At 45.4% G+C, this 22,609-nt stretch overlaps 1 protein-coding gene across 1 annotated transcript in view; it reads left to right on the forward strand.

Annotated features, from left to right (window-relative positions):
- Positions 1 to 20,962: 20,962 nt before the first annotated feature.
- The window catches only part of RIPPLY3 (ripply transcriptional repressor 3), a 22,401-nt gene continuing 20,754 nt past the window's right edge, over positions 20,963 to 22,609 (forward strand). The window contains exon 1 of the mRNA XM_012640071.1: positions 20,963 to 21,098. Within this exon, the coding sequence (XP_012495525.1) occupies positions 20,992 to 21,098 (107 nt within the window). The 5' untranslated portion in view covers positions 20,963 to 20,991. The remainder of the gene's footprint in view (positions 21,099 to 22,609) is intronic.

Below are 22,609 nucleotides of genomic sequence, written 5' to 3' on the forward strand. Positions count from 1 at the left end.
TGCCAGTTCTGCTTAAAACTGCAAAGCAGCTAAGTAGAGCAAGTAGGTAGAATATGCACCAGCTAGCTGAAACCACAAAACAAGTAAGCAGAGTTATAAGCCTGTCATGACTGTACTGCTTGTTGTAAACCTATCATAACTATACTGTTTGTTATAAGCCTATTGTAACTGTATTGCATATAAACGCTGCTATTAATTGGCTAACTTTTAATCCTTTTACTAATTGGTTAACTTTTATGCTTGTGTGTGTTATTAGATAAGACTAACCCCCCAAAAAAAGTATAAAACCTGACAAAAACCCGGAAGAGGTGCTCAGAATTTGGAGACTTGTCTCCTCTAGGCCCGCTGGCATTAAGAGATTAAACAATGACTCTCCAACTCTCTGCGTGCAGCTCGGTTATTCCCCTGGGACCAGTCACTGTAACACTTGCCATAACACTCTCACCTCCCATGTTACATACAACCTTCTATTTAAATCAGCCACTCTCCTTAAAGGCCATAAAAACATTTACCTCTTTAATGTGGTATTCATAACTCTGGGCATTTATCCTAAAAATGGTAACAAAAAAAAGAAATTATAGTTAAGACTTGAATAGTAACATTGTTTATAAGAGTGATTGTTAATTGGAAAATTTTAAATGTTCAATAGAGAACACATTAAGCAAATTATGGTACAGTAGTGCCCCCTTATCCACAGGAGGTACATTCCAAGACCCCCGGTGGATGCCCAAAACCAGACAGTACCAAAGCCTACATAGAACTGTTTTTTTCTATGCATAAATACCTATGATAAAGTTTAATTTATAAATTAGGCACAGTATCAAATTAACAACTAATAATAAAATAGAACAACTGAGTAAAATAAGGGTTACTTGAACCCAAGCACTGTGATACCAGGACAGATCAGATAACCTAGCTGGCTACTGACTAAAGAGAAGACAGTGTATACAGCATGGATCTGCTGGAAGAAGGGATGATTCACAACCCAGGTGGGACAGAATTGGATGACGAGTGATTTCATCATGCTACTCAGAACAACACATAACTTAAAATTTATGAATTGTTCTAGAATTTTCCATGTAACATTTTCAAACTGCAGTTGACCACAGGTAACTAAAAAACCATGGAAAGTGAAACTACAGAGAAGGGGGAGTACTGTATATCTACTCAGTGGTACAAGGTATAACACAGACATTTTTCTTTCCAGAATCATTTGAAATTAAGTTATAAAAATCATGACCCTTCACCCCTAAGCACTTCAAGGTATATTTCCTAAGAACAAGAATATTCCACACTGCAATGAGGAAATTCAGAAAATGTATCACTGCAACGATCAAATTCAGATATTAGTACTGATCCAATGCTAGTACCTTCTATTCCATCCATATTCACATTTTGCCAATTATCCCAATAATATCCTTTCTAGCAATATTATTTTTCCCAATTTAAGGACACACATATCATTTAGTTGTCATGTCTCTTAACTCCCCTTTAATCCAGAACAGTCCCTTAGTCTTTCATGAAATTGACATCTTTTAAAAGTCAGCCCTGGCCGGGCACGGTGGCTCACGCCTGTAATCCTAGCTCTCTGGGAGGCCGAGGCGGGCAGATTGTTTGAGCTCAGGAGTTCGAAACCAGCCTGAGCAAGAGCGAGACCTCTGTCTCTACTAAAAATAGAAAGAAATTAATTGGACAACTAAAAATATATAGAAAAAATTAGCCGGGCATGGTGGCGCATGCCTGTAGTCCCAGCTACTCGGGAGGCTGAGGCAGGAGGATCGCTTGAGCCCAGGAGTTTGAGGTTGCTGTGAGCTGACGCCATGGCACTCTAGCCTGGGCAACACAGTGAGACTCTGTCCCAAAAAAAAAAAAAAAAAAAAAAATGAGCCCTATTACATTGTAGCTGGTCTCTCAATTTGAGTTTGATGTTTCCTCAGGTTCCAATTCAGGTTATGCATCTTTGGCACATCATGTCAGTTCAGTCCTTACTGGTGATGCTGACTTTGATCACATGGCTAAGGTGGTATCTACTTCCCCACTATAAAGGTTCCTCTTTCACTTTTGTAATTAATAAATAATCTATGGAGTGATTCTTTGAGACTTATTCCCCAATGCTATGGCTTGAATGTGTCCCCCAAAGTTCATGTGTTGGAAACTTAATCCCCAATGCAACAGTGTTGAGAGGTAGGACCTTTAAGACGTGACAATTAGGTCATGAGGGCTCTGCCCTTGTGAATGGATGAATGCTGTTATTTCAGAGTAGGCTCCTGGTACAAGGATGAGTTCAGTCTCCTTCCCTTCCCTTTCTTGCTCTTCCACTTTTTACCATGGGATGACACATTAAGAAGGCCCTCACCAGATGTGGCCCCTCAATCTTGGACCTTCAAGTCTCCAGAACCAAGAGCCAAATAAATTTCTGTTCATTATAAATTACCCAGTCTCAGGTATTCTGTTACAGGAGCATGAAACGGAGTAAGACACCCAATAAGCTTTCACCCAGTGGTTTTAGCATCCATTACTTATCCCTGCCTGAATCAGTTATTATTGTGATAGTAGAAATATGGCAACTTTCCTAACTCTATTGTTCCTTCCTCACTCATTACTTTGCATTCCACTGTAAAGAAGAGTCCTCTATTTATTTATTAGTAAGTTTATTTGCTTTTTAGTATCACTCTGGACTCGTGGATTCTTTTTTATTCAATGTGATAATTCATTATTGTCATTATTCATCTCGATGTTCAACTTGTCCGGGGTTTGGCCACTGGAGCCCTGTAAAGCTGGCCCCTGTGTCCTTTTGACCTATCTCCACCATTCTTTGGGCACCTTCTTGCTTTCTGGCACAAGCTGTTCCTAGCTCATCTTTCACTCTCCCTGCCCTTGCCTGAATGAGCCATTTCTCCAAGGAGCTCTGGCTCCTTTTAACAGACAGTGGTATTAGCAACCAAGACACAGCACGAGGAATGCTCATTGCTATTGGGGTGGCCCTGCTCCCAGGCTCTCTCAGCAGACAGATCTAGGAAATAAATTCTTAAAACAAATCAAAACAAAAAGCCTCTCATTCCAGTCCATAGAGCTCTCCCTTCCCTTCCCTCACTCCATATTTGTACCCCTTCTCTCACAGTGAGGGTCCTGGCTCCCAATGTCATTATATTTTCTTATTTGCTTAATCCTACAATACACAGAAAGTATTTTCAGAATTGCTACACCAGATTACTACCAACTACGTTCAAAGTTTCTCTGTAGTTTTGTTTGCTTGTTTACATATAGCAGGTGTATAGTCAAAGAGCTACATTTAAAGTTATATGGGTTTATTTTTCCGTGGTTAATTTACTATACAGTTTGGTGCATTTGTTCACTTCTGCTTATATTCAATTTTAGGTATCTTTTCCCCCATCTCTGTTGATCTAATTTTACTTTTTAAATACTAAAACATTCACATGCTTCTAAAAGTCAAAACTACCCAGAAAAGGCATGTGTAGAGGTATCATTTCCTTCTGGACTTAGCCCATTCCTATCTACCCACTGCAAGCAACCAATTTATTAGTTTCTAGTTTTTTCTTCCTCAGTTTCTTTATTATTTTCTTTTTTTGCAAAAATAAGGAAAAATCGAAATATTTTACTATTTCCCCATTTTTTACACAAAAAGAGCACAATATGTACTCTTGTGTATTTAACGTTTGTTTACTCATCAGTACTGCATATCCTAGAAATCACTCTGTATCAGATCATAGAGATCTTCCTCATTCTTTTTTATAACCACACCACCTAGTACTGAGTTGTGTGGATGTACCAGAGTTTATTCAACCAATTGGCATTGAGGTTGTCTCCAAAATTTTGCCATTGCAAACAATGCTGCAATGAGTGGTCTCATACATGTATATACACACACATACATACTTTTATATTGGCATAAGTGTTTGCTCAGGGTAAAGTCCTAGCTGTAGAATTGCTCGGTCAAGGGTAAATGTATATGTTGCTTTGTCAGACATTGCCAAATTTCCCTCTAAAGGCGTTGTACCATCTTGCCTTCCCCCCTGGCAGCGTATGAGAGCACCTATGTCCCCACAGCATGTCCTACTGCTTTTCACTTTTTACAAATTGGATAGAAGTGATAACTCAGAGCACTGTGGAGCTCTCTTATTAAGCGAGAAACTGTACATCTTTTTGTTTGTTTAAGGACCAGTTTTATGTCATTTTTGTGAAGACTGTTGGTTCATGTTGAAGATTGAACTCTGGTCTTCTCTTGCCCAAATTCCTTTCTAAGAGGCCTGATGAGTCACATGCCCTATAAACCACAAAATCTCATTAAGTGGTTTTTTTTGTTGTTGTTTGTTTAAAAGACTGGGTCTCCCTCTGTTGCCCAGGCTGGAGTGCAGTGGCTGGATCATTGCTCACTGCAGCCTCAAACTCCTAGGCTCAAACGATTCTCCCACCTCAGCCTCCCAAAGTGCTAGGATTACAGGGAGAGCCACCATGCCCGGCTTAATTAACCCAGTATAACGTGGCTTACTTTCCAACCTGATTCTGATATGGAAATCGCATGACAGATAGAAGACCCTCCCTTTATGTTACTTAATTCAAGCATTCCTTTCTACTGACTCCAATAGACAAAGCTTTACTCTTTCAACCAACGATCCCCTAAAGAATCCCTATAACCCACCTATGACTTGTTAAGTCCCCCTCCTTCAAGATGTCCCACCTTTCTGGGCCAAACCAATGTATACCTTTCATATACTGATGTATGATTTTACCAGTAATTCCTGTCTCCACAAATGTATAAAACCAAACTAACCCAGCCGCCCCGGGCACATTTTCTCAGGACCCCTTGAGCCTATGTTCCCCAGGCCACGGTACTCATGCTGACTCAGAATAAACCTCGTTAAATATTTTGGCAGAACTTCGTTTTTCCGTCCACAATGCCTTCTGCCTATTTAAAATTGGATTTTTGGTCATTGGTTCCCTCAATCTTTAAGAGTTACATGTATATTTGGGATATTAACCCGTCATCCGCGATATACGTTGCAAACATTTTTTTCCCAGTTTGCCAATTGTCTTTTACTTATTTATGGTAGGAGATTTATGCGTGTGTGTGCGCGCGCGCGCGCGCGCTATGCGACAGTTTTTGTTTTTAATGTTATCACATGTATCAATTTTTTTTTTCTAGGGTCTAGGCTTTCGGTCACTAGAAAACCTTTCCCCACCCAGGTTCTAGAGGAATTCACCCGTCTTCCCGCCGCGGGTGGGCGCGTACCGTTCTCTCCCCTGACACCAGCGTCAAGGACCTGTCGCCGAACCTGGGCCGGGGCGGAGGCGCGGGCGCCGGGACCCCTGCAGCGACGGCCGCGCGTGCGCACTGACGAGCGGACCGAGCCAACCGGGGACCGGCGGGGGGGAGCGCGAGAGGCTCGAGGAGGCGGCGCTGTCCCGCAGCCCGCGAGGTCCCTCATGCGGCCCTACCGGAAGGCCCGCCCTCTCTCGCGGGTCACAGCCGGCTTTCCGGCCATCCCTGTTGCCACCCGGCGGCCCCGACCGAAGATACGCGCCTTCCCCTTGCAATGGGCCGGCCGCTACCGCCAGACCCTCGCCCAACCCCAGTTCCCAGAGCGAGCGCGCGACCCCCGCCCGGGCCCGCCGCGCCCCGACTTACTTCTGAGGCCGAGCTCGACCGGCTCCTCAGCCGGGTGGTCGCGCGCGAGTCTCCGGCGCACTGCGCCCCCTGGCGGCGGCCCGGCCGTGCAGCCCGCGCACTGCGCAGGACCGCCTGCCTGCCCCGGCCTCCTGCGCCAGCGGCCGCCGCGCTCTCGGGGCCGTAGCGGATTTCGCCGAGAGCCGGTTCAGGCTTCTCTTCCACCAGCCCTCTCTCGCCCACGCCGCCTATGGAGACGTACCTTTTCTACTGTCCTTGCTGTCCCTCCTCCAGGCTCGCCCCCTCCGAGCGATGCGCCCTGCCCTTACGTATCAGTGTCTCACTGTGCTCAGCAGAGTAAAGGCGCTGCGCTTTCCCTCTGGGGTCCTGCTCCCCAGCAGGCTTTTTCCTCCTGACACCAGACACTGCGATGTCTTTTCTAGGAGCAACATCCAATTGCCCAGTTCTCCAACACCAACTGGGTGTCCAGCAGTTCAATTCTGACACCGACCCCACCGGTTAAGGGCTCACGACCACACTTCTCCAGCCACAGTGGGGTGCCCAGGCCACCCACATTTCTGCCCCGCCCACTAGAAATTGAAAGATTCAGTAATTCCCTGCTTAAGTCACAGAACTCAGGAAAGCACTTAATTTACTATTTCCAGATAAAGGAAATACTCAAGAACAGCCAAGGGAAGAGGTGCCTGGGGCAAGCATGGAGTTTCCATGCCCTGTGCGGGCTAGCCTGGAAGCTCTCTGGCCCCTGATGCTTAAGGATTTTTCTCTGGGTTTCATTACAAAGGAATGATTGATTAAATCATTGGCCGCTGGTGATTGAAATCAACCGCCAGCCCCTGTCCCCTCCCTAAAGTGGGGGAGGGGCTTGTTGCTGCTGAAAGTTACAACCCTCTGATCCCACGGTTGGCTCCTCTGGTCACCAGCCCCATCCGGATTCCGTCCAAGAGCCCACCAGTAGTCACCTCATTAGCATAAATTCAGATTAGATTAAAAGGGACTCATAAATAACAGTGATACGTATTTCAGGAAATTCCAAGGGATTTGGGAGCTCTGTGCTGGGAACTGGAGACAAAAAACAAATATATTTTTTATTATACCATAGTCCCTAAACCCATAACCCAGTCTAATTGTGAGAAAACATCAGACAAATCCCAGCAGAGGGACATTCTACAAAATAGCTAACCTAAAAATTGTCAAGGTTGTGAAACTTGTCAGAATCAAAATGGAGTCACTTGTGGTTAAAAAAAAACCCTGACAAATAGAGCCCAGGGAAGGCAATGAAGAGAAGGGTTCTCATGTATGTAGGCCCTGTTCACTGCTGAACTTTAAAGTGTTGTCCCAATTCTTGGGCTCGGGACTTGGAAGAGTCACAACCCTTGGCCCACTCGTCAGAGAGCGATGATGGACACTCAGCAAGTGTGCGTGAAGAATTTACTGCCGGTAAAGTCTAAGGGTGCAAAGCGAAAGTACATTTCCTAAGGGGAAATGGGACTGTCCCTGCGAGTGGAGAAGACTCTGTCTACTTCTATGTTTTTCCTTTTATATTTATGTTTAGGTAAAAGTTAGTTATAGCTATTCATAACTATACATCACTGCTTTGGGGACTGAGTTCTTTCCAGGTATGGACATGACTTAAAGGTTATGTTTCAGTCATTCTTTCTACTGTACATATGGCGGGGAAGTACCATAACCTGTTTATGGTGTTTTTGTCATTCTCTGACTGGTGGTCCGTGCCTAGTACCCCATTCTTGAAGACTGAAATAACCGTTCCCTCTTTTTATTTTTCTGCAACTATTTCTCCTTGTTTTTCTATAACTGCTTTCTCCTTTCTGTTTTTCTGATTTCCATTACCTCACTTGTTTTTCTGTCCCTAACAGCCTGATAAAAATATCACAAAAGACTGCAAAAAACACAACCTTACATGAAAAATACTTTTACAAGGACATCTGCCTAACAACTGCCTGTCCAGCCTTGGACCGGGATCACCCTTGTTGTTGATTCTTGTAGCCAAGGATAATTATCTCAAAACAATTATGTAATCCTCCTCATTTTTTCTTTAGAAACTTTTGTTTTTCTTTACCTCTCTGAATACACACATAGTCTACTGTGGCACACGTATTCCCATTGCAATGTCCTATTCTAAAATAAAAATCATTTTCATGTAGAAAGCCTCTTGCTGTTATTTAGATTGACAAGATCATCAAACAAGAAATGTGAGGAAGCGGAGCGTAAGGAGACCTGCTGGTTACATATAAGTGGCGTCCTAGATGGGATCCCAGACCAGAAAAGGGACATTGGGAGAAAATGGAAGAAATCTGAATAAAGTATGTTCCAATAATATAGATATAATGTATCAATATTCATTTATTGATTGTAATAAGTGCACTGTACTGATTTAACAAATAAATAACAGGAAAATGGTTTATGGGACCTCTGCACTATTTTGCAAGTTTTCTATAAATCTAAGGCTATTCTAAAAATAAAGTTTATTTTTTAAAAAAACTAAAAATTTTTAAAAGCCCTTCAATTTTGAGGATCCACCTTCTTTGAAAGGCAGACAGAGAGAATTTGTAAATAACTGCTTTGTTATATTTATGGTCAGTGTTATATTTATGGTCAGAGAAAACTAGAATGGGAATCTTCTGTGAGGTGTCAAGACTGTTACACAGGTATCAGATACAAAGGGAGTGTGAGAAAGATCCGCCAACCACAAAACCGCCAAGAAAGTGATGCTGAGCTGGTCCCTCAGCTCCTCAGCCACAGCGAGGAAATACAAGGGGGAGAGTGAGGAGAGGATTGGGGTGAGATTTCTTTGGGGAGAGCCCTTATCTCACCATGAGGATTCATCCCCCCAGGAGAAGCCCAGAGAGCAGCTCAATTAATCCACTTGGAGAGCTTGACAGTGTGTCCATGTGGCTGGGGGACTCCATGAATGAGTCTGACGTTGCCTAGGAAATCCAGAGAAGAGAAGAACTGAGCAGCTGGCCTGGTGGCAAGGCTGGGAGCAGGCTGCTGCCCTCCATCCGTCCCCATCTGCACTCCTTGTAGGGATCCTTGAACCAGACAGCTGCCATGGGGGAGCGGGGAAAGAGCTGGCATTGGATCATTTAGGGTCGTTTCAAAAAGGACTGTCTATGGCTGAGCATGGGGGCTCAGGCCTGTAGTTCCAGCACTTTGGGAGGCGGATGCAGGAGGACCCTTTGAGACCAGGAGTTCGAGGTTAGAGTGAGCTATGATCATGCCACTGCACTCCAGCCTGGGTGACAGAGCAAGACCTTGTCTCTAAAAAATATTTTTTTTTAATTTTTAAAAAGGGCTACCTAAGGGACAGAGGAAGAAATGCTAGATTTCTAGGGGCAGAAGAAGTTACAAGTCACTTCCCAAAATTAAGTGACACTCACCAGAATTAGGAGATTCAGGGTAGAAATCTCCAGAGAAACTCCAAAAATATTGGTAAGAAGAAAAAGACAAGCAATGACAGGCCCTGAGAGCACAGAGCTTCCCAGCCTGGTCAGACCTGTCCCATCCGCCCACCAGCCCCACTCGCCTTCCCGGGGTGGGGAGTTCAGTAGGGCACCAAGGCCAGCAGAGGGAGCGGAAACCATCAGCCACACCCCCTCTGCAGGCAGATGGCCTCAGCCCCGACCACAGCCGCCCTTGGATTGGAGCTTGAAGGACTAAAAAATATCTGGGACTGGACATACTAGGTCCGGAATTGAGAATGAGTTTGTCTTTTAAAGTTGTCCCTAAGATTGTCCTCTACCTATTAACAACATGAGCAGAAAAGTGTTGGGCCTATGTTACGAGTTGCATTGTTTCCCCCTAAAAAATATTAATACACGTTAAAGTCCTAACCCCCAGTAGCTGAGAATGTGACCTAATTTGGAAATATGGTCTTTGAAGATGTACTTAGTTAAGATGAGATCGTACTCCGATGTGACTGGTGTCCTTATAAGAAGATGGACGTGTGAGGACAGAGACACACAGGGAGAATGCCACGTGGTGACGAAGGCAGAGATTGGAGTGATTCGGCAAACACCAAAGCTAGGAAGAATTGAGGAAGGATTCCCCACGGGCTTCAGAGGGAGCGCCTCCCTGCCGACACCTTGATTTCCAGCATCCAGCCTCCCGAACTGTGAGACAAAATTCTGTTGTTTTAAGCCACCCAGTTTATGGTACTTTGTTACAGAAACTCTGGGAGACAAATACAGGCTTATTAGGGTTTTCATCTGGGACAAGTGAAGATACTTTCCAGTGGATAAATTTTAAAGAGATGGCAGAAGATAAGGTGTTCGTCATGTCCCATGAGTTATGCATACCATATACCAGTTACTCCAACTCTCCTATGGAATAAATCTCTCCAAGGAGCCAAGAGAGGGTGACAGGCCCCTGGCAAAGAGGCCCAGGCCCGTAGGTGGTACCAAACCAAAGGGGATCTAGCAGGGTGGGGAAAAACTCAGACACCCCTTCTAGGAACTTGCCCGTAGATCGTGGTCACCTATGTGCAAAATGTGTGTATGTACAAAGTTATTCACTGAGGCATTGTTCATACTAACAGAAGGTTGGAAACCACTTATGTATCCAACAGGTAGGGACAGGTAAATAAATGTTGGTACTCCATGACCTGGAACACTATGCAGTTTTTACAAAGGTTAGGGGAGTAAAAAAAAAAAAAATAAGGAAGCTCTTTGTATGTTGGTATAGAAATAGAAATATCTGGAATATAGTAAGCCCCCTTTTGTGTAAAAGGCGGGAAGGCTGATAAGAAAGCATAACTGCATTTGCTTATATTTGCATAAAGGACCCTAAAGCTCTTTGGAGTGGGGGGACATTGGGGAACAGAGAGGGTGGGAGTAGGGGAGGGAAGGGGACTTTTCACTATATTACTTTCTGTGCTGTTTTACTTTTGAGCCATATAAACACATCGCCTACTAATAAAATGAAATTGAAAGTGAATAAGGGGAGCGTTCAGACAGCAGATTTTCTATAGTGAGGGACAAATTGGATATGTTGAATAGCAAGTGACTACGGAAATCCAGGAATGCTAAACGAAGAGGTTAAGAGTTGATGGGGGAATCATCAGATGTTTGGCACCAGGACGCAGCATCAGGAAAAATCTGAAGGCAGGGTGTAGTCTAGATCAGAGGGAGGAGAGACCCAAATGCGGAAGACTACGGCCCTATCTGGGTGTGAAGTGATGGGACTGGGACCAACAGTGGCAGTGGGCTGGAGACACAGCTTTACAAGAAAGATAAAAAAAAAGAGAGAGAGAGAGACCAGCTGAGTTTCTTACATATCGAGTGCTGCTTGAGATCAATGCGTCATAATCGTGGAAGTGATTCCTGTCCTGTAAGTATATCCAGTCTACTTGTTTTTGGCATATAAGATACTGCTTATGGCTGCTTACATTTTAGACTTTGTATTGATCTGGATTTGGAATTTACATGGACATCATAATGCATAGTTCAGCTTCCCAGAGAAAATGCTAGCTAGTTTGATTTTCTTCTCTATGTCCTTACGTTTAGGAACAGCTTTTTAGAGTTGTTTCCCAAGGTTACAAAATCCAGTGATGTTTTCTGTTCCGTTCCATAAAAATCTTTGGCTCTGTCTATGGTAAATATTCCAATTTACATTAACAAAACATCCACGCTTCAAGGGTATTTTTAATGCCCCCTTAGAGCATTATAATTATTACATTTCTATATTCCTCGTTGATGACATTTCATTAGTCCAGCAAATATTTATTGAGCATCTATTATGAGACATAGTATGGCATAAATTTCTAGTTGTCTATTAGTATTGTTCCCTTCTCCCTCCACAAAAATAGAATTTTCAGCTGAATTCAGGGTAGTCCAGAATAATGATTATACTTCCCACCTTCCCTTGTGATTAAATGTGGCCATGTGATCAAGTTCATAATAGGATGTGAGCAGAAGTGATGCATGCAACATTTGGGTCTTTTCCAGAAACTGAGGGTGCTATAGACTTGCTATGGTTTGAATGTGTCCTCCAAATTTCATGTGTTGGAAACTTAATTCCCATATTCATATGCTGATGGTATTTGGAGGTGGGGCCTTTGGAAGGATTCAATAAATTGGATCAGGGTGGGGCGCCATGATGAACTGGTGGCTTCATAAGGAGAGGAAGAGGCCTGAACTGACACACTCTTGCTCTCACCAAGTGATGCTCTCTGCCACGTTATAACATAGCAAGAAGACCCTCACTAGACGCTGGTGCCATGCTCTTGGACTTCTAGCCTCCAGATCTGTAGGAAATAATTTTTATAAAATAAATGACCCAATCTCAAGTATTCTGTTGTAGCAACAGAAAATAGACTAAGACAAGACTAAATGTGTGTTTGCCTCAAATTCATATGTTGAAGCCTAATCTTCAATGTGATGGCATTAGGAGATAAAGCTTTGGGGAGGTGATTGGGTCATGGGTGGAGCCCTCTTAAACAGAATTAGTGCCCTTACCGGAGGCCCCAAGGAGCTTGCCTACCCCTTCCACCATGCGAGGACACAGAGAGAAGGTGCCATCTATGAACCCAAAGGCAGGCCCTCGCCAGACGCGGAATCTGCTGGCACCTTGATTTTGGACTTCCAGCCTCCAGAACTGTGAGAAATAAATTTCTGTTGTTCATAAGCTACCTTGTTTATGGTATTTTGTTATAGCAGCCTGAATGGATGAAGCCAGAGGAGGAATGTCCTTCCTCTCCCTCCTGCTATTTGGAACATGGACATAGTGACAAGCCACCTTGGATCACGTGCATGATGACAGCACCTGGGGAAGGTGGAGTAACAGGATAAGAGAGGCCTGTGAGCCTGCACGACCTCATAGCACTGAGCTGCCCGACCCACTCCAGACCACCTCCCTCCAGACTGTTTTGTGAAAAATAAACGCCCATCTTATGTAAGTCACTATTATTTGGGATCTTCTAAATGCAGCCAAATTTACATTTACACTAATTCACAGAGATTGTTCTAGGTTCTGAGAGTACAAAGTAGATAGAATTCTACTCTATTTGGAAAGGTAAATGCTTTAAAAAAATAACATAATTTGTTCATTTAAAAGGCATTTATTGAGTGTGTATTATGTACCAGGCATGACATTGTTCTAGCTGCATGTGGCCAAGGGTGAAATAAGGCTGGAAATGAGCAGGGTCGTTTACCCACAAGGAATGGGCAGCGGGATGGGAAAATGTACTCATCTTTCTCTCAAAGGTTAGAAAAAATTCCTCCACATTTCCAGGAGCCATAGATGCCTACGATACCACCGCTCTTTTTTCCGCATATTGCCCATGCGTCTCCAGCTCCACTGCGACACAGAGACATGGGAAATGTTTGCCTTTCCAACAACGTGGAAGCCCAGACAGGCAGAGGAGACGGAGTGGACCTGAATTCCAACTGATCAGCACAGAAGCTGGATTCCGGCGTGCCCCAGAGCTTGAACGGTTTTCCTCAGGGGATGGTCAGGATGAGCTACAGGTCCCGCTCACAGCCGTTCCCTAGGCAAAGAGTGAAGCGGCATCCTGAGTGTTAAGGTATTTGCAGTCTTCTGAGTGGCCTCCGCCGTCAGCCCAGTTAGGCCGACTGGCCATCTGCAGTTTATCTTTCACACGGATCGTCCCGAGAAAGCCAGTGCCACTGCGAAGTGAGACAGACTCGAACAGGTCGGAAAGGCAGCGTAGTCTCCTGTGGAGCAGACTTGCTAAGCCCCTGCCTGGGTTCTTGTCACACCCTTGATATTCTGGGTGGCCTTGGAAGTAATGATTTAACTTCTCTGTGACTCGGTTTCCTCACCTGAAAAATATGGATAATACTCCCGTCTCCCTTATATGCTTGTTGTGAGGACCGAGTAATTTAATATCCACAAAGCATGTCCCTGGGACACAATAAATGCTCAATAAATGTTAGTCAGAGTCATTATGACATTAGCTACTAATACTCTCAGTGCAGCAGACGAGTTGTTTGCTGAGCTTCCGTTACCTTATCTTTCAAATGAGGAAATGAGCCAAGCATGATGTTGAAGGTCTCCTCCAGCTCTGAGATCTGCGATTCTGGCTACTGTGATTTCCTCGGTCCCATTTCTTTCCCCGCACAGCACTGTGTATGACCAGGCAATATGAAACTAACAGGAGATTCGTCTGTTCTCCTAGAGACACAACTAGAAGGGTGAATCTTATTACAGGGATAAACTCAGGGACCAGTTTAGATGCAGCTACGGATGGTGTTTTAGTTTCCTGTGCCTACTGTAACAAATTACCACAAATGGTGTAGCTTAAAACAGAAATTTATTCCCTCAGTTCTGGAGGCTGGAAGTCTAAAATCAACGTGTGTGCAGAGCTGTTTCCTTCCGGAGGCTTTCAGGGAGAATCGCGCCTCCTGCCAGCTCCCGGGAGTCACGGACGGCCCTCGTGTTGCTCGCCCTGCAGACGCATCACTGCGGTCTCTGCCGGTCTTCGCTCCGTCTTCACGTGTCTCTGTGTGTCCCTCTACCTTTGTCTTATAAAGACACCTGTCATTGGATTTAGGCTCCACCTTGTCTTACTCTGTTTTGCACTGCTATAATAGAATACCCGAGACTGGGTAATTTATAAAGAATGGACAGCTTTTTCTTACAGTTCTGGAGGCTAGGAAGTCCTACATCAAGGCGCCAGCAGGTTTGGTGTCTGGTGAGGGCTTAGTCTCCACTTCCCCGATGGTACCTTGAACACTGCATCCTCTGGAGAGGAGGAACACCGTTCCTCACAAAGCATAGGAGGGGAAGTGTGAGAACCCACTCCCGAAAGCCTTTTTTTTTTTTTTTAACACAGGGTCTCACTCTGTCACCCCATGTAGAGTGCAGTGGCATCGTTATAGCTCACTGCAAACTCAAACTCCTGGGCTCAAGTGATCCTCCTTCCTCAGCCTCCCAAGTAGCTGGGACTACAGGCACGCTATTTTTTTGTAGACATGCGGTCTCACTCTTGCTCAGGCTGGTCTTGAACTCCTGGCCTCTAGTAATCCTTCCTCTTTGGCATCCCAAAGTGCTAAAGGATTACAGGTATGAACCACCACTGAACCACCACACCCACCCCTTTTTTAAAAGGCATTAAACCCACCTCTTCAAGGCTCCACCTTCCAATACCGTTATATTGGCAATCAAATTTCAACAAGAGTTTTGGAGGGGACATTCAAACCATAGCACACCCTGAGTGCAGAATGATCTCCTCTCGAGATCCCTAGTTTACTTGCAGCTGCAAAGACTCTTTTTGGTCACATTCACAGGTTCTGGGGATTAGGACCCAGATATATCTTTTGGGGGGCCGCTGCTGCACTCACTATAGGTGGAATATCATCCCGTGTGCTTTCGGAACAGCCTGAGATGAGATGCTACTTATTATGTGCTACATGTGGATAACATTTTCTGCTTTCCATATTCTCTCCTGTTGGGTGTTAGCTCAAAGGACATCATTAAAGTGGACAACTCCAAAGTCTTTCTTCATTTTCTTCTGAAGCTAACCAAGATCATGTCCACACACACTCACCAACATCTATTAAGTGTTAGATGCTGTTCTAGGCACCGAGAGATAGCAGTGAACAAAACAAAAAAAACCTGCCCTGTGGAATGGACATCCTACTGGGAGAGGCAGATGATAAATAAAATAAATAAGAAAGAAATAGTATGTTAAATGCAATAGGTAAGGATGTGAAAAATGTAGTATGTTCAATGTGATGGAGAGAACTAACGCAGGAGAGGACTGGAAAAGCCGAGGTGCGTGCATCTGTGCGTGCGAAGGAGAGGGGGCCTTTAAACAGGCGTCCAGGGAAGGTGTCATCCCAGGGGACATTTGAGCAAGACCTGACGGAGGTGAGGGGACAAGCCGTGCAGACGCACGGAAGGACAGTGCTGCAGGCAGAGGTCTGAGGGGAGAGTGTGGCTGGGTTGCTCCTGGTCCAGAAATAGCCCAGAGGCCAGGGTCTCTAGGGGGAGTCTGAGGGGTAAAGGAGCTGGAGGGGACATCAGGCAGGGTCTGGTGGCCATTGCTATGGTTCTGGCTTCAACTCAGGGAGTATCTGGAGATGGTTCCAGCTTCCACGCATCAGTTCTCACATGGTTAAGCTGGGGACCTCCACAGTCACAGGGAGAAGCTTGGTTACGAAACGTTTACAATTCCCCTTCACAACTTGAATACAAATTTCAGCTTAAAATTTTTTTTCAAAAGCAAACTCAGACCTTAAAAAAAGAATTCAAAAACAAATGTATTCCATCCAGCAATTCTACTTATGAGAATATATCCAAAAGAATTGGGGAGGAGGGACCTACCTAACAGGTACAAGGAACTTTGTTCAGGTGATGGGCACACTGGTAGCCCTGACTTAAGCGTTATAAAAGCAATCCATGTGACAAAAACATTTGTACTCCCTTGATATTTTGAAATAATAAAAGAAAGAAAAAGAAAAAACTCCAAAAACAAAGGGCAACATTTATCCGTTATCTCATCTGATACATAGTGTTTTTCAGTCCAGATTCAAGAGTAACCACTGCGCAGGCTCAAAGAGCTTAATGGAGCCATCAGACTGACCAGCCCTTTCATGGGTGACAGAGATGGCTGAGACATTGGCTAACTTGCCCACGGTGAGGTGGCTCCTCTGTGGCAGAGCTAGAACTAGAATTCTGATGTCTTGATTCCTGGACTAGTGTACCCTTCCTATGGACCAGCAAGATAAATGACTCCAAAAGGACATTACACACATTGGAAACTACGAAACATGAGACAGATACACACCATGTGCAGCTCTGAGGATGTGAGGGAACTCCTGGATTTCTGGGTGTGGGTATCTCTTTTCAGTTGGGAGTCAATGGGGATTTAAACTTACAAACTGATAATGTCCACTTATTGTGATGGGTGCTGATTTTATGAGTTCTATGACCTAAAGGTTTTAATTTGAAAGGATCCTTGGTGAAAAAAATAGAACATTTTAATATGAGCCAATTGATTGTCACAGGTACCTTATCAATTCTGTTGCGCCACTTTGATATTAAACCATGCTTTTGATTGCAAAAAAAAAAAAAAAAGAATTGAAAGCAGATGCTCATATGAATGGTGTTCATAGCAGCATCATTCACAAAAGCCAAAAGGCAGAAGCAAACCCAATGTCCATCTACAGTTAGTCGGGTGAATGGATAAACAAACGGGGTCTGTGACAAGAGTGGGGAACCAGCAGCCTCAAGGCCACACGTGGCCCTCCAGATCCCCAAGTGCAGCCCCTCGACTTTATTAAAAGAATTTGTGCTGTAAAATTTGGATTCAGTCAAAAGGCCACACTCAAGGATCCAGAAGGCCACATGTGGCCCCAAGGCCGCAGGTTCCCCAATGTTTACTGAGCCTACAAAAGGAAGGAAATTCAGACTCATGCTGCAACAGGCATGAAACTTGAGGACGTTATGCTAAATGAAATGTCAGTCAAAAAAAAGACAATTACTCTATGATTCCACTTTATGAGGTCCCTAGAGTATTCAAACTCATAGAGACAGAAAAAATGGTGGTTGCCATGGGCTGGAAGGAGGGGAAATAGGAAGTTATTATTTAAGAGTTTCAATTTTGCAAGATGAAGAGTTCTGCAGGTGGGTGGTGGTGATGGTACACAACAGCATTCACGCACTTAATACCACTGAACTGCACACTTAAAATGGCTAAGATGGTAAATTTTACATTTTATGTATTTTACCACAATTTTAAAAAATAAAAATACATCTTTTAAACCCCCACAAACAAATATGTCTCTTATTCCTATGGAACAAATATACTTTTTGGGGGAGTCTTAAATGTTTTAGAAACTAATTAAACAGTATCTTGTATCTTCTAAAACAGCTTCAAGAATTGCAGAACGCTTTGTGGAGTGGATAACAGGAAATATGGCCTGACTAAACAGAAGGAAAGGAAATTATCATTTCCCTGCTTGTCTTCGACACTGTTTATGTAAAAATATTCTGCCCTCTTAGATGTTTTGACTTTTGGTGTCCTCCTCCTAGGCAGGCCGGAAACCCTCAGGGTTGACATCTTTACTCTTTGTTTCTAAGCAAGGACTGAAAGTCAGCACATGAAAAAGAATTTTGAATTAAAGACAGCAGAGTAAGGAATAGAATCTCCATTTTACTTACCTCCCAGGCAGGGATTCACACATTTGAAGTTTTGTAATTTTTCCTGGCTTACAAACCAGTGGCCTAATTAACTTTCTTAGGATTTCTTTCTCCTTCCCCAAATGACTTCCTCTATCATAAAGATCTTCCATAGATCCAAATAAAGTTTAAGAAATAGTTACAATAATAATATTCTTGGTAACACAAAAGCCCTTTGAATTACCAACCACCTCAACAACAATTTGTTTCTTTAGTGTATTTTAATTCCTCTATCTACAGTAAGAAGAACTTTGTTTTAAAAACCTCATTTTATATTACCAGTGAATTTCATTAAATACATTTTCATCAAAAATACACATAATCATGGATTTTAATTACTGTTTATGTAGTTATCTTTTGCTGCCTAGAAGACAGATTATCTACATAAATTATTTGGGACTCTTCTACTAAGGAAATGTGTCTCTTCTCCCCACGTTTTCATGTATTCAATATTTATTGATTTCAGTATGAACTCATGGATATTTATTTTATACTTTGAGTTATAATCAAATGCTACTTTATTTTGTTGCTCAAACTATTCCAGCGTTGGTCATTGTGGTCTTACATGGTACTTGGCAGAAGAAAAAACAAAAAATAAGACAAAACCAAGTATCTACTGGGTGCAGGTGTTATGTTGGATCCTTTTGCCCTTTAAATTTATTTTTAGTGGTGTTCAGTTTCTAAAGCTCATGTACTTGGCAGGAAAGCCTGGCCTGGCTCTGTAACCAGATGGTGACTGCACTAGTGATTTAACCTCTAGGAACTTCAGTTTCTTAATCTGTATACTGTGGATAATGCCTGATTTGCAGGGTTGGAGTGAAGATTATAAAATTAATATATGCTCCACAAAGGAACAAATGATTCTACTTATATGAGGTGCCTGGAATGGTCAAATTCATAGATCAGAAAGTGGAATGGTGGTTACCAAGAACTGGGGGTGAGAGGATGGGGCGTTATTGTTTAACGGGGACAGAGTTTCAGTTTGGGATGATGAAAAAGTTCTGGAGATAGAGGGATGGTTGCATAACAATGTGAGTATGTCTACTGCCACTGAACTTTACATTTGAAAATGGTTAAAATGATCATTTTAACGTTACGTATATTTCACCACAATAAAAAAGTAATACATTCATTGATGAAAACTTAGAAAACATTTCTGAAAGCCTCTCAAAATCCTTAGTAATCTCAGTACTCAGCAGTCACTTCTGTCTTTTGTAGCCTTTGTACACAGTTTGCATCCTATTTATACACATTTTTCTTTTAACATTATATTGTGGCCAGGCGCGGTGGCTCATATAATCCTAGCACTCCGGGAGGCCCAGGCGGGAGGATCGCTTGAGGTCAGGAGCAAGAGTGAGACCCTGTCTTTACTAAAAATAGAAAGAAATTAGCCAGACAACTAAAAATATATAGAAAAAGTTAGCGGGGCATGGTGGCAAATGCCTGTAGTCCCGACTACTCGGGAGGCTGAGGCAGAAGGATTGCTTGAACCCAGGAGTGTGAGGTTGCTGTGAGCTAGGCTGACGCCACAGAACTCTAGCCTGGGCAACAGAGCAAGACTCGGTCTCAAAGAAACAAAACAAAACAAAAACCAAAAAAACCCCATTATATTGTAAGCATTTTCCCATGCTGTTCAAAACTGTAAAAATATTTTTTATAGCTGTGTAATATTCTACCATCATTCAATCACTGCCATATTTTAGACGTATTGTTCAACATTATAAATAACACTCAAATGGACACCTCTCTGTGATTAAATACATCCTTAGCACAGACACTTAAGTGGAATGACTAGGCAACAGGTGAATGAATATTTTTAAGGCGCGTGATACAGGTTATCAGACCTTCTCAGAAAGGTACCCTGATTGCATTGCCACCAGCCACCCTGAAAACACTCATTTTAAAGCACCCACAGCGGGTTGCTCAGTGTTCTTTTTAAAAACCTTTTCCGCATCGATAGATGTAATACGGTACCTTATTGCCGCCATGAGGCCAATATCCTTTTAATCCCGCCCCCCAGTATACTCAGTTTCTCTTAAATTATTCGCATAAAATTGTTCGAAGCTGTTAATTCTTCCTCTTTACCGTTTGCCCTTAATTAGGTTTAATTATTGTTGACAACATTTTGAAGAAAGAAATGTGAAAACATTTTAATCCCTGAAGTTCTTCGATTTTTTTAACATTCTTTAAGGTAATTTAAACGACACGGAGTAGTCCCAGTGCTCCGACGCAGCGCCAGTGGCCCCCGGAAGGGCAGAGTCTACCCAAGCGCGGAGCCCAGGGGTCCGGGCCCGTCGCGTGCCACCACCCCAGTGGCGCCCCTCCCACCCGACCTGCAACGGGAGAGTGTCCCCGCCGCCCAGGAGGCACTTTCCAAGCCGGGCCAGGGGCCACTCGGAGGAAATCCTGTCGTGCCCCCAGCCTAAATAAGCCTAATCTTTCCCCAGCCCCCTACGGTGGGGAGGCCCCCACCGTGCCCCCCCCCCGGCCCCGGCCGGCCCCCGCCCCCCCGCCCCCGAAAGAACCCCCCCCCCCCCCCTCAACCCCCTCCCCCCCGGGTCCAACCCCCAAAGCCGGGGCGCCCCGGCCCCCCCCGGCCAACCCCCAAAGCAACGCCGGGCCAACGGGGGCCCCAAAAACGAAGCCGCCCCCCCCATCCCGGAGGGAGCGCGCCCCATGGAAACGCCCCGTCGCCCCCCGTGCCTGCCTTCGCTCTCCGCGCTGCCCTTGTCACTTCCCGCCGTCTCCTCCCCGAACTTCCTCGCCCAGCCCTTGGCGCCCCCTCCCGCGTTTTCCTTTGTCTCTTCCACACCCTTGCCCCGGCCTCCCCAAATCCTCTCCTTGACACCCCTCTGCCCCGCCCGGCCACGCGGCGCCCCGTCCTTGAGCTTTTCTGGTCCGCTCCCCATGCCCCGCTTGCCTGTCCCCACCGGGAACTTCTCTGGTCCTCTCCCCTCCTCCTCCCTGGGCTCCCCCTTTGCCACCCCTGACCCTCTCCGCAGCCCCTCCCGGAGCTCTCCTGTCCCCCCCACTCCCCGCCGTTTCCTGCGTCCCGTCCCCGCCCCGCCCCCGTTTTTAAACCTGGCGCCCGGCGCGCGGGGAGGTGAGTGCGCTCGCCCGAGCGCAGAGAGGCGCGGTGTCGGGGCCGGCGCCGCTGCAGGGACGCGGGCTCGGCCGGCACCATGAGACCGGAGGCGGCGGCGGCCGGAGCTCGGGAGGCTCCGGGCAGCATCTGTCGCTGCCCCGAGGACGGGCCCCGGAGGCCACTGCCACCGCGCGGGCCCGACAGGTGAGGGTGTCCCCGCGGCGTAGGCGGACGCGTGGAGAGGCGCGCGCGGTGTGGGTGCGGGGAGCGCAGCGAGCGGGGGCTCCCGCGACGCTGAAACCCCCGAGGCCGGGCGGAGCCCCTGGAGCTCGACGGCGACGCCGAGCAAGTTCCTTAGCGAGGACAGAGACCGGCGCCCGCTTCTCTGGGCCCCAATGTACAGCTCTGAACCGCGGAGGCCCAGGAGGTACCTGGCGAGGAAATGGGCCAACACTTCGGTGTATAGAAGATCTGAATTTATCCGACTGGGAAACACTGAAGTTTCGGGACCCGTGAGCCAGCCTCGCAAAGGGATCCCCTCGCGTTGTCACTTTCTTGGTGGCAGTCTTTGGTTTCCCTGCGCTTGGGGATCAGCGCTCGCTGTCTCTGTTACCAGCCCTTTTTCCTTCCTGAAAAAGGGCTAGTTTAAGGAAATCAAATTAGCCGGGGAGGTAGGGAAGGGGCTGGATGGGCCAGGTAGCCAAAGGGGAGAAACGGATTTTCCCTGTTTTGCGTTGTAGAACTCTATAGAATGGAAATCTTTCTGTGATCGGGACAGGGTGGGGAACCTGAGGTCTTGGGGCCACATGTGGCCTTCCGGATCCTTGAGTGCAGCCTTTTCACTGAATCCAAATTTTACGGAACAAATCCTTTCAAAAAAGGGATTTGAGTCGGGGCGCGGTGGCTCACGCCTGTAATCCTAGCTCTCTGGGAGGCCGAGGCGGGTGGATTGTTTGAGCTCAGGAGTTCGAGACCAGCCTGAGCAAGAGCGAGACCCCGTCTCTACCAAAAATAGAAAGAAATTAATTGGACAGCTAAAAATATAAGAAAAAATTAGCCGGGCACGGTGGCGCATGCCTGTAGTCCCAGCTACTTGGGAGGCTGAGGCAGTAGGATCGCTTGAGCCCAGGAGTGTGAGGTTGCTGTGAGCTAGGCTGACGCCATGGCACTCACTCTAGCCCGGGCAACAAAGTGAGACTCTGTCTCAAAAAAAAAAAAAAGAATAGTACAGTTGGACCCCCGTGTACCCAATCACCAGCCTTAATAGTTATCAACATTCTTCTGATCTGATCATATTTATCACCCCCCAATGACTTTTTCTTGCTGTTGTTAGCATATTTTATTTTATTTTTGAGACAGGGTCTCGCTCTGTCATCCTGGCTAGAGTGCAGCAGTGTCATCATGGCTCACTGCAACCTCAAACTCCTGGGCCCAAGTCATCCTCCTGCCTCCCGAGTAGCTGGGACTATGAGTGCACGTCGTCACACCCACCAATTTTTTTTTACAGACAGGGTCTTGCTACATTGCCCAGGCTGGTCTCAAATTCCTGGCCTCAAGCGATCCTCCTGCCTTGGCATTATTGGTGTGAGCCACTGTGCCCGATTGTTGTTAGCATATTTTAAAGCAAATCCCAGATATCCTACAAGTTCACCTACAAATACGTCAGCATAAATACCTAATTTTTTACATGGTTAAAAACTAGACTATGCTTATAT

This window comes from Propithecus coquereli, unplaced genomic scaffold (genome assembly GCF_000956105.1).
Source record: "Propithecus coquereli isolate 6110/MARCELLA unplaced genomic scaffold, Pcoq_1.0 Scaffold148, whole genome shotgun sequence".
Lineage (NCBI taxonomy): Eukaryota > Metazoa > Chordata > Mammalia > Primates > Indriidae > Propithecus > Propithecus coquereli.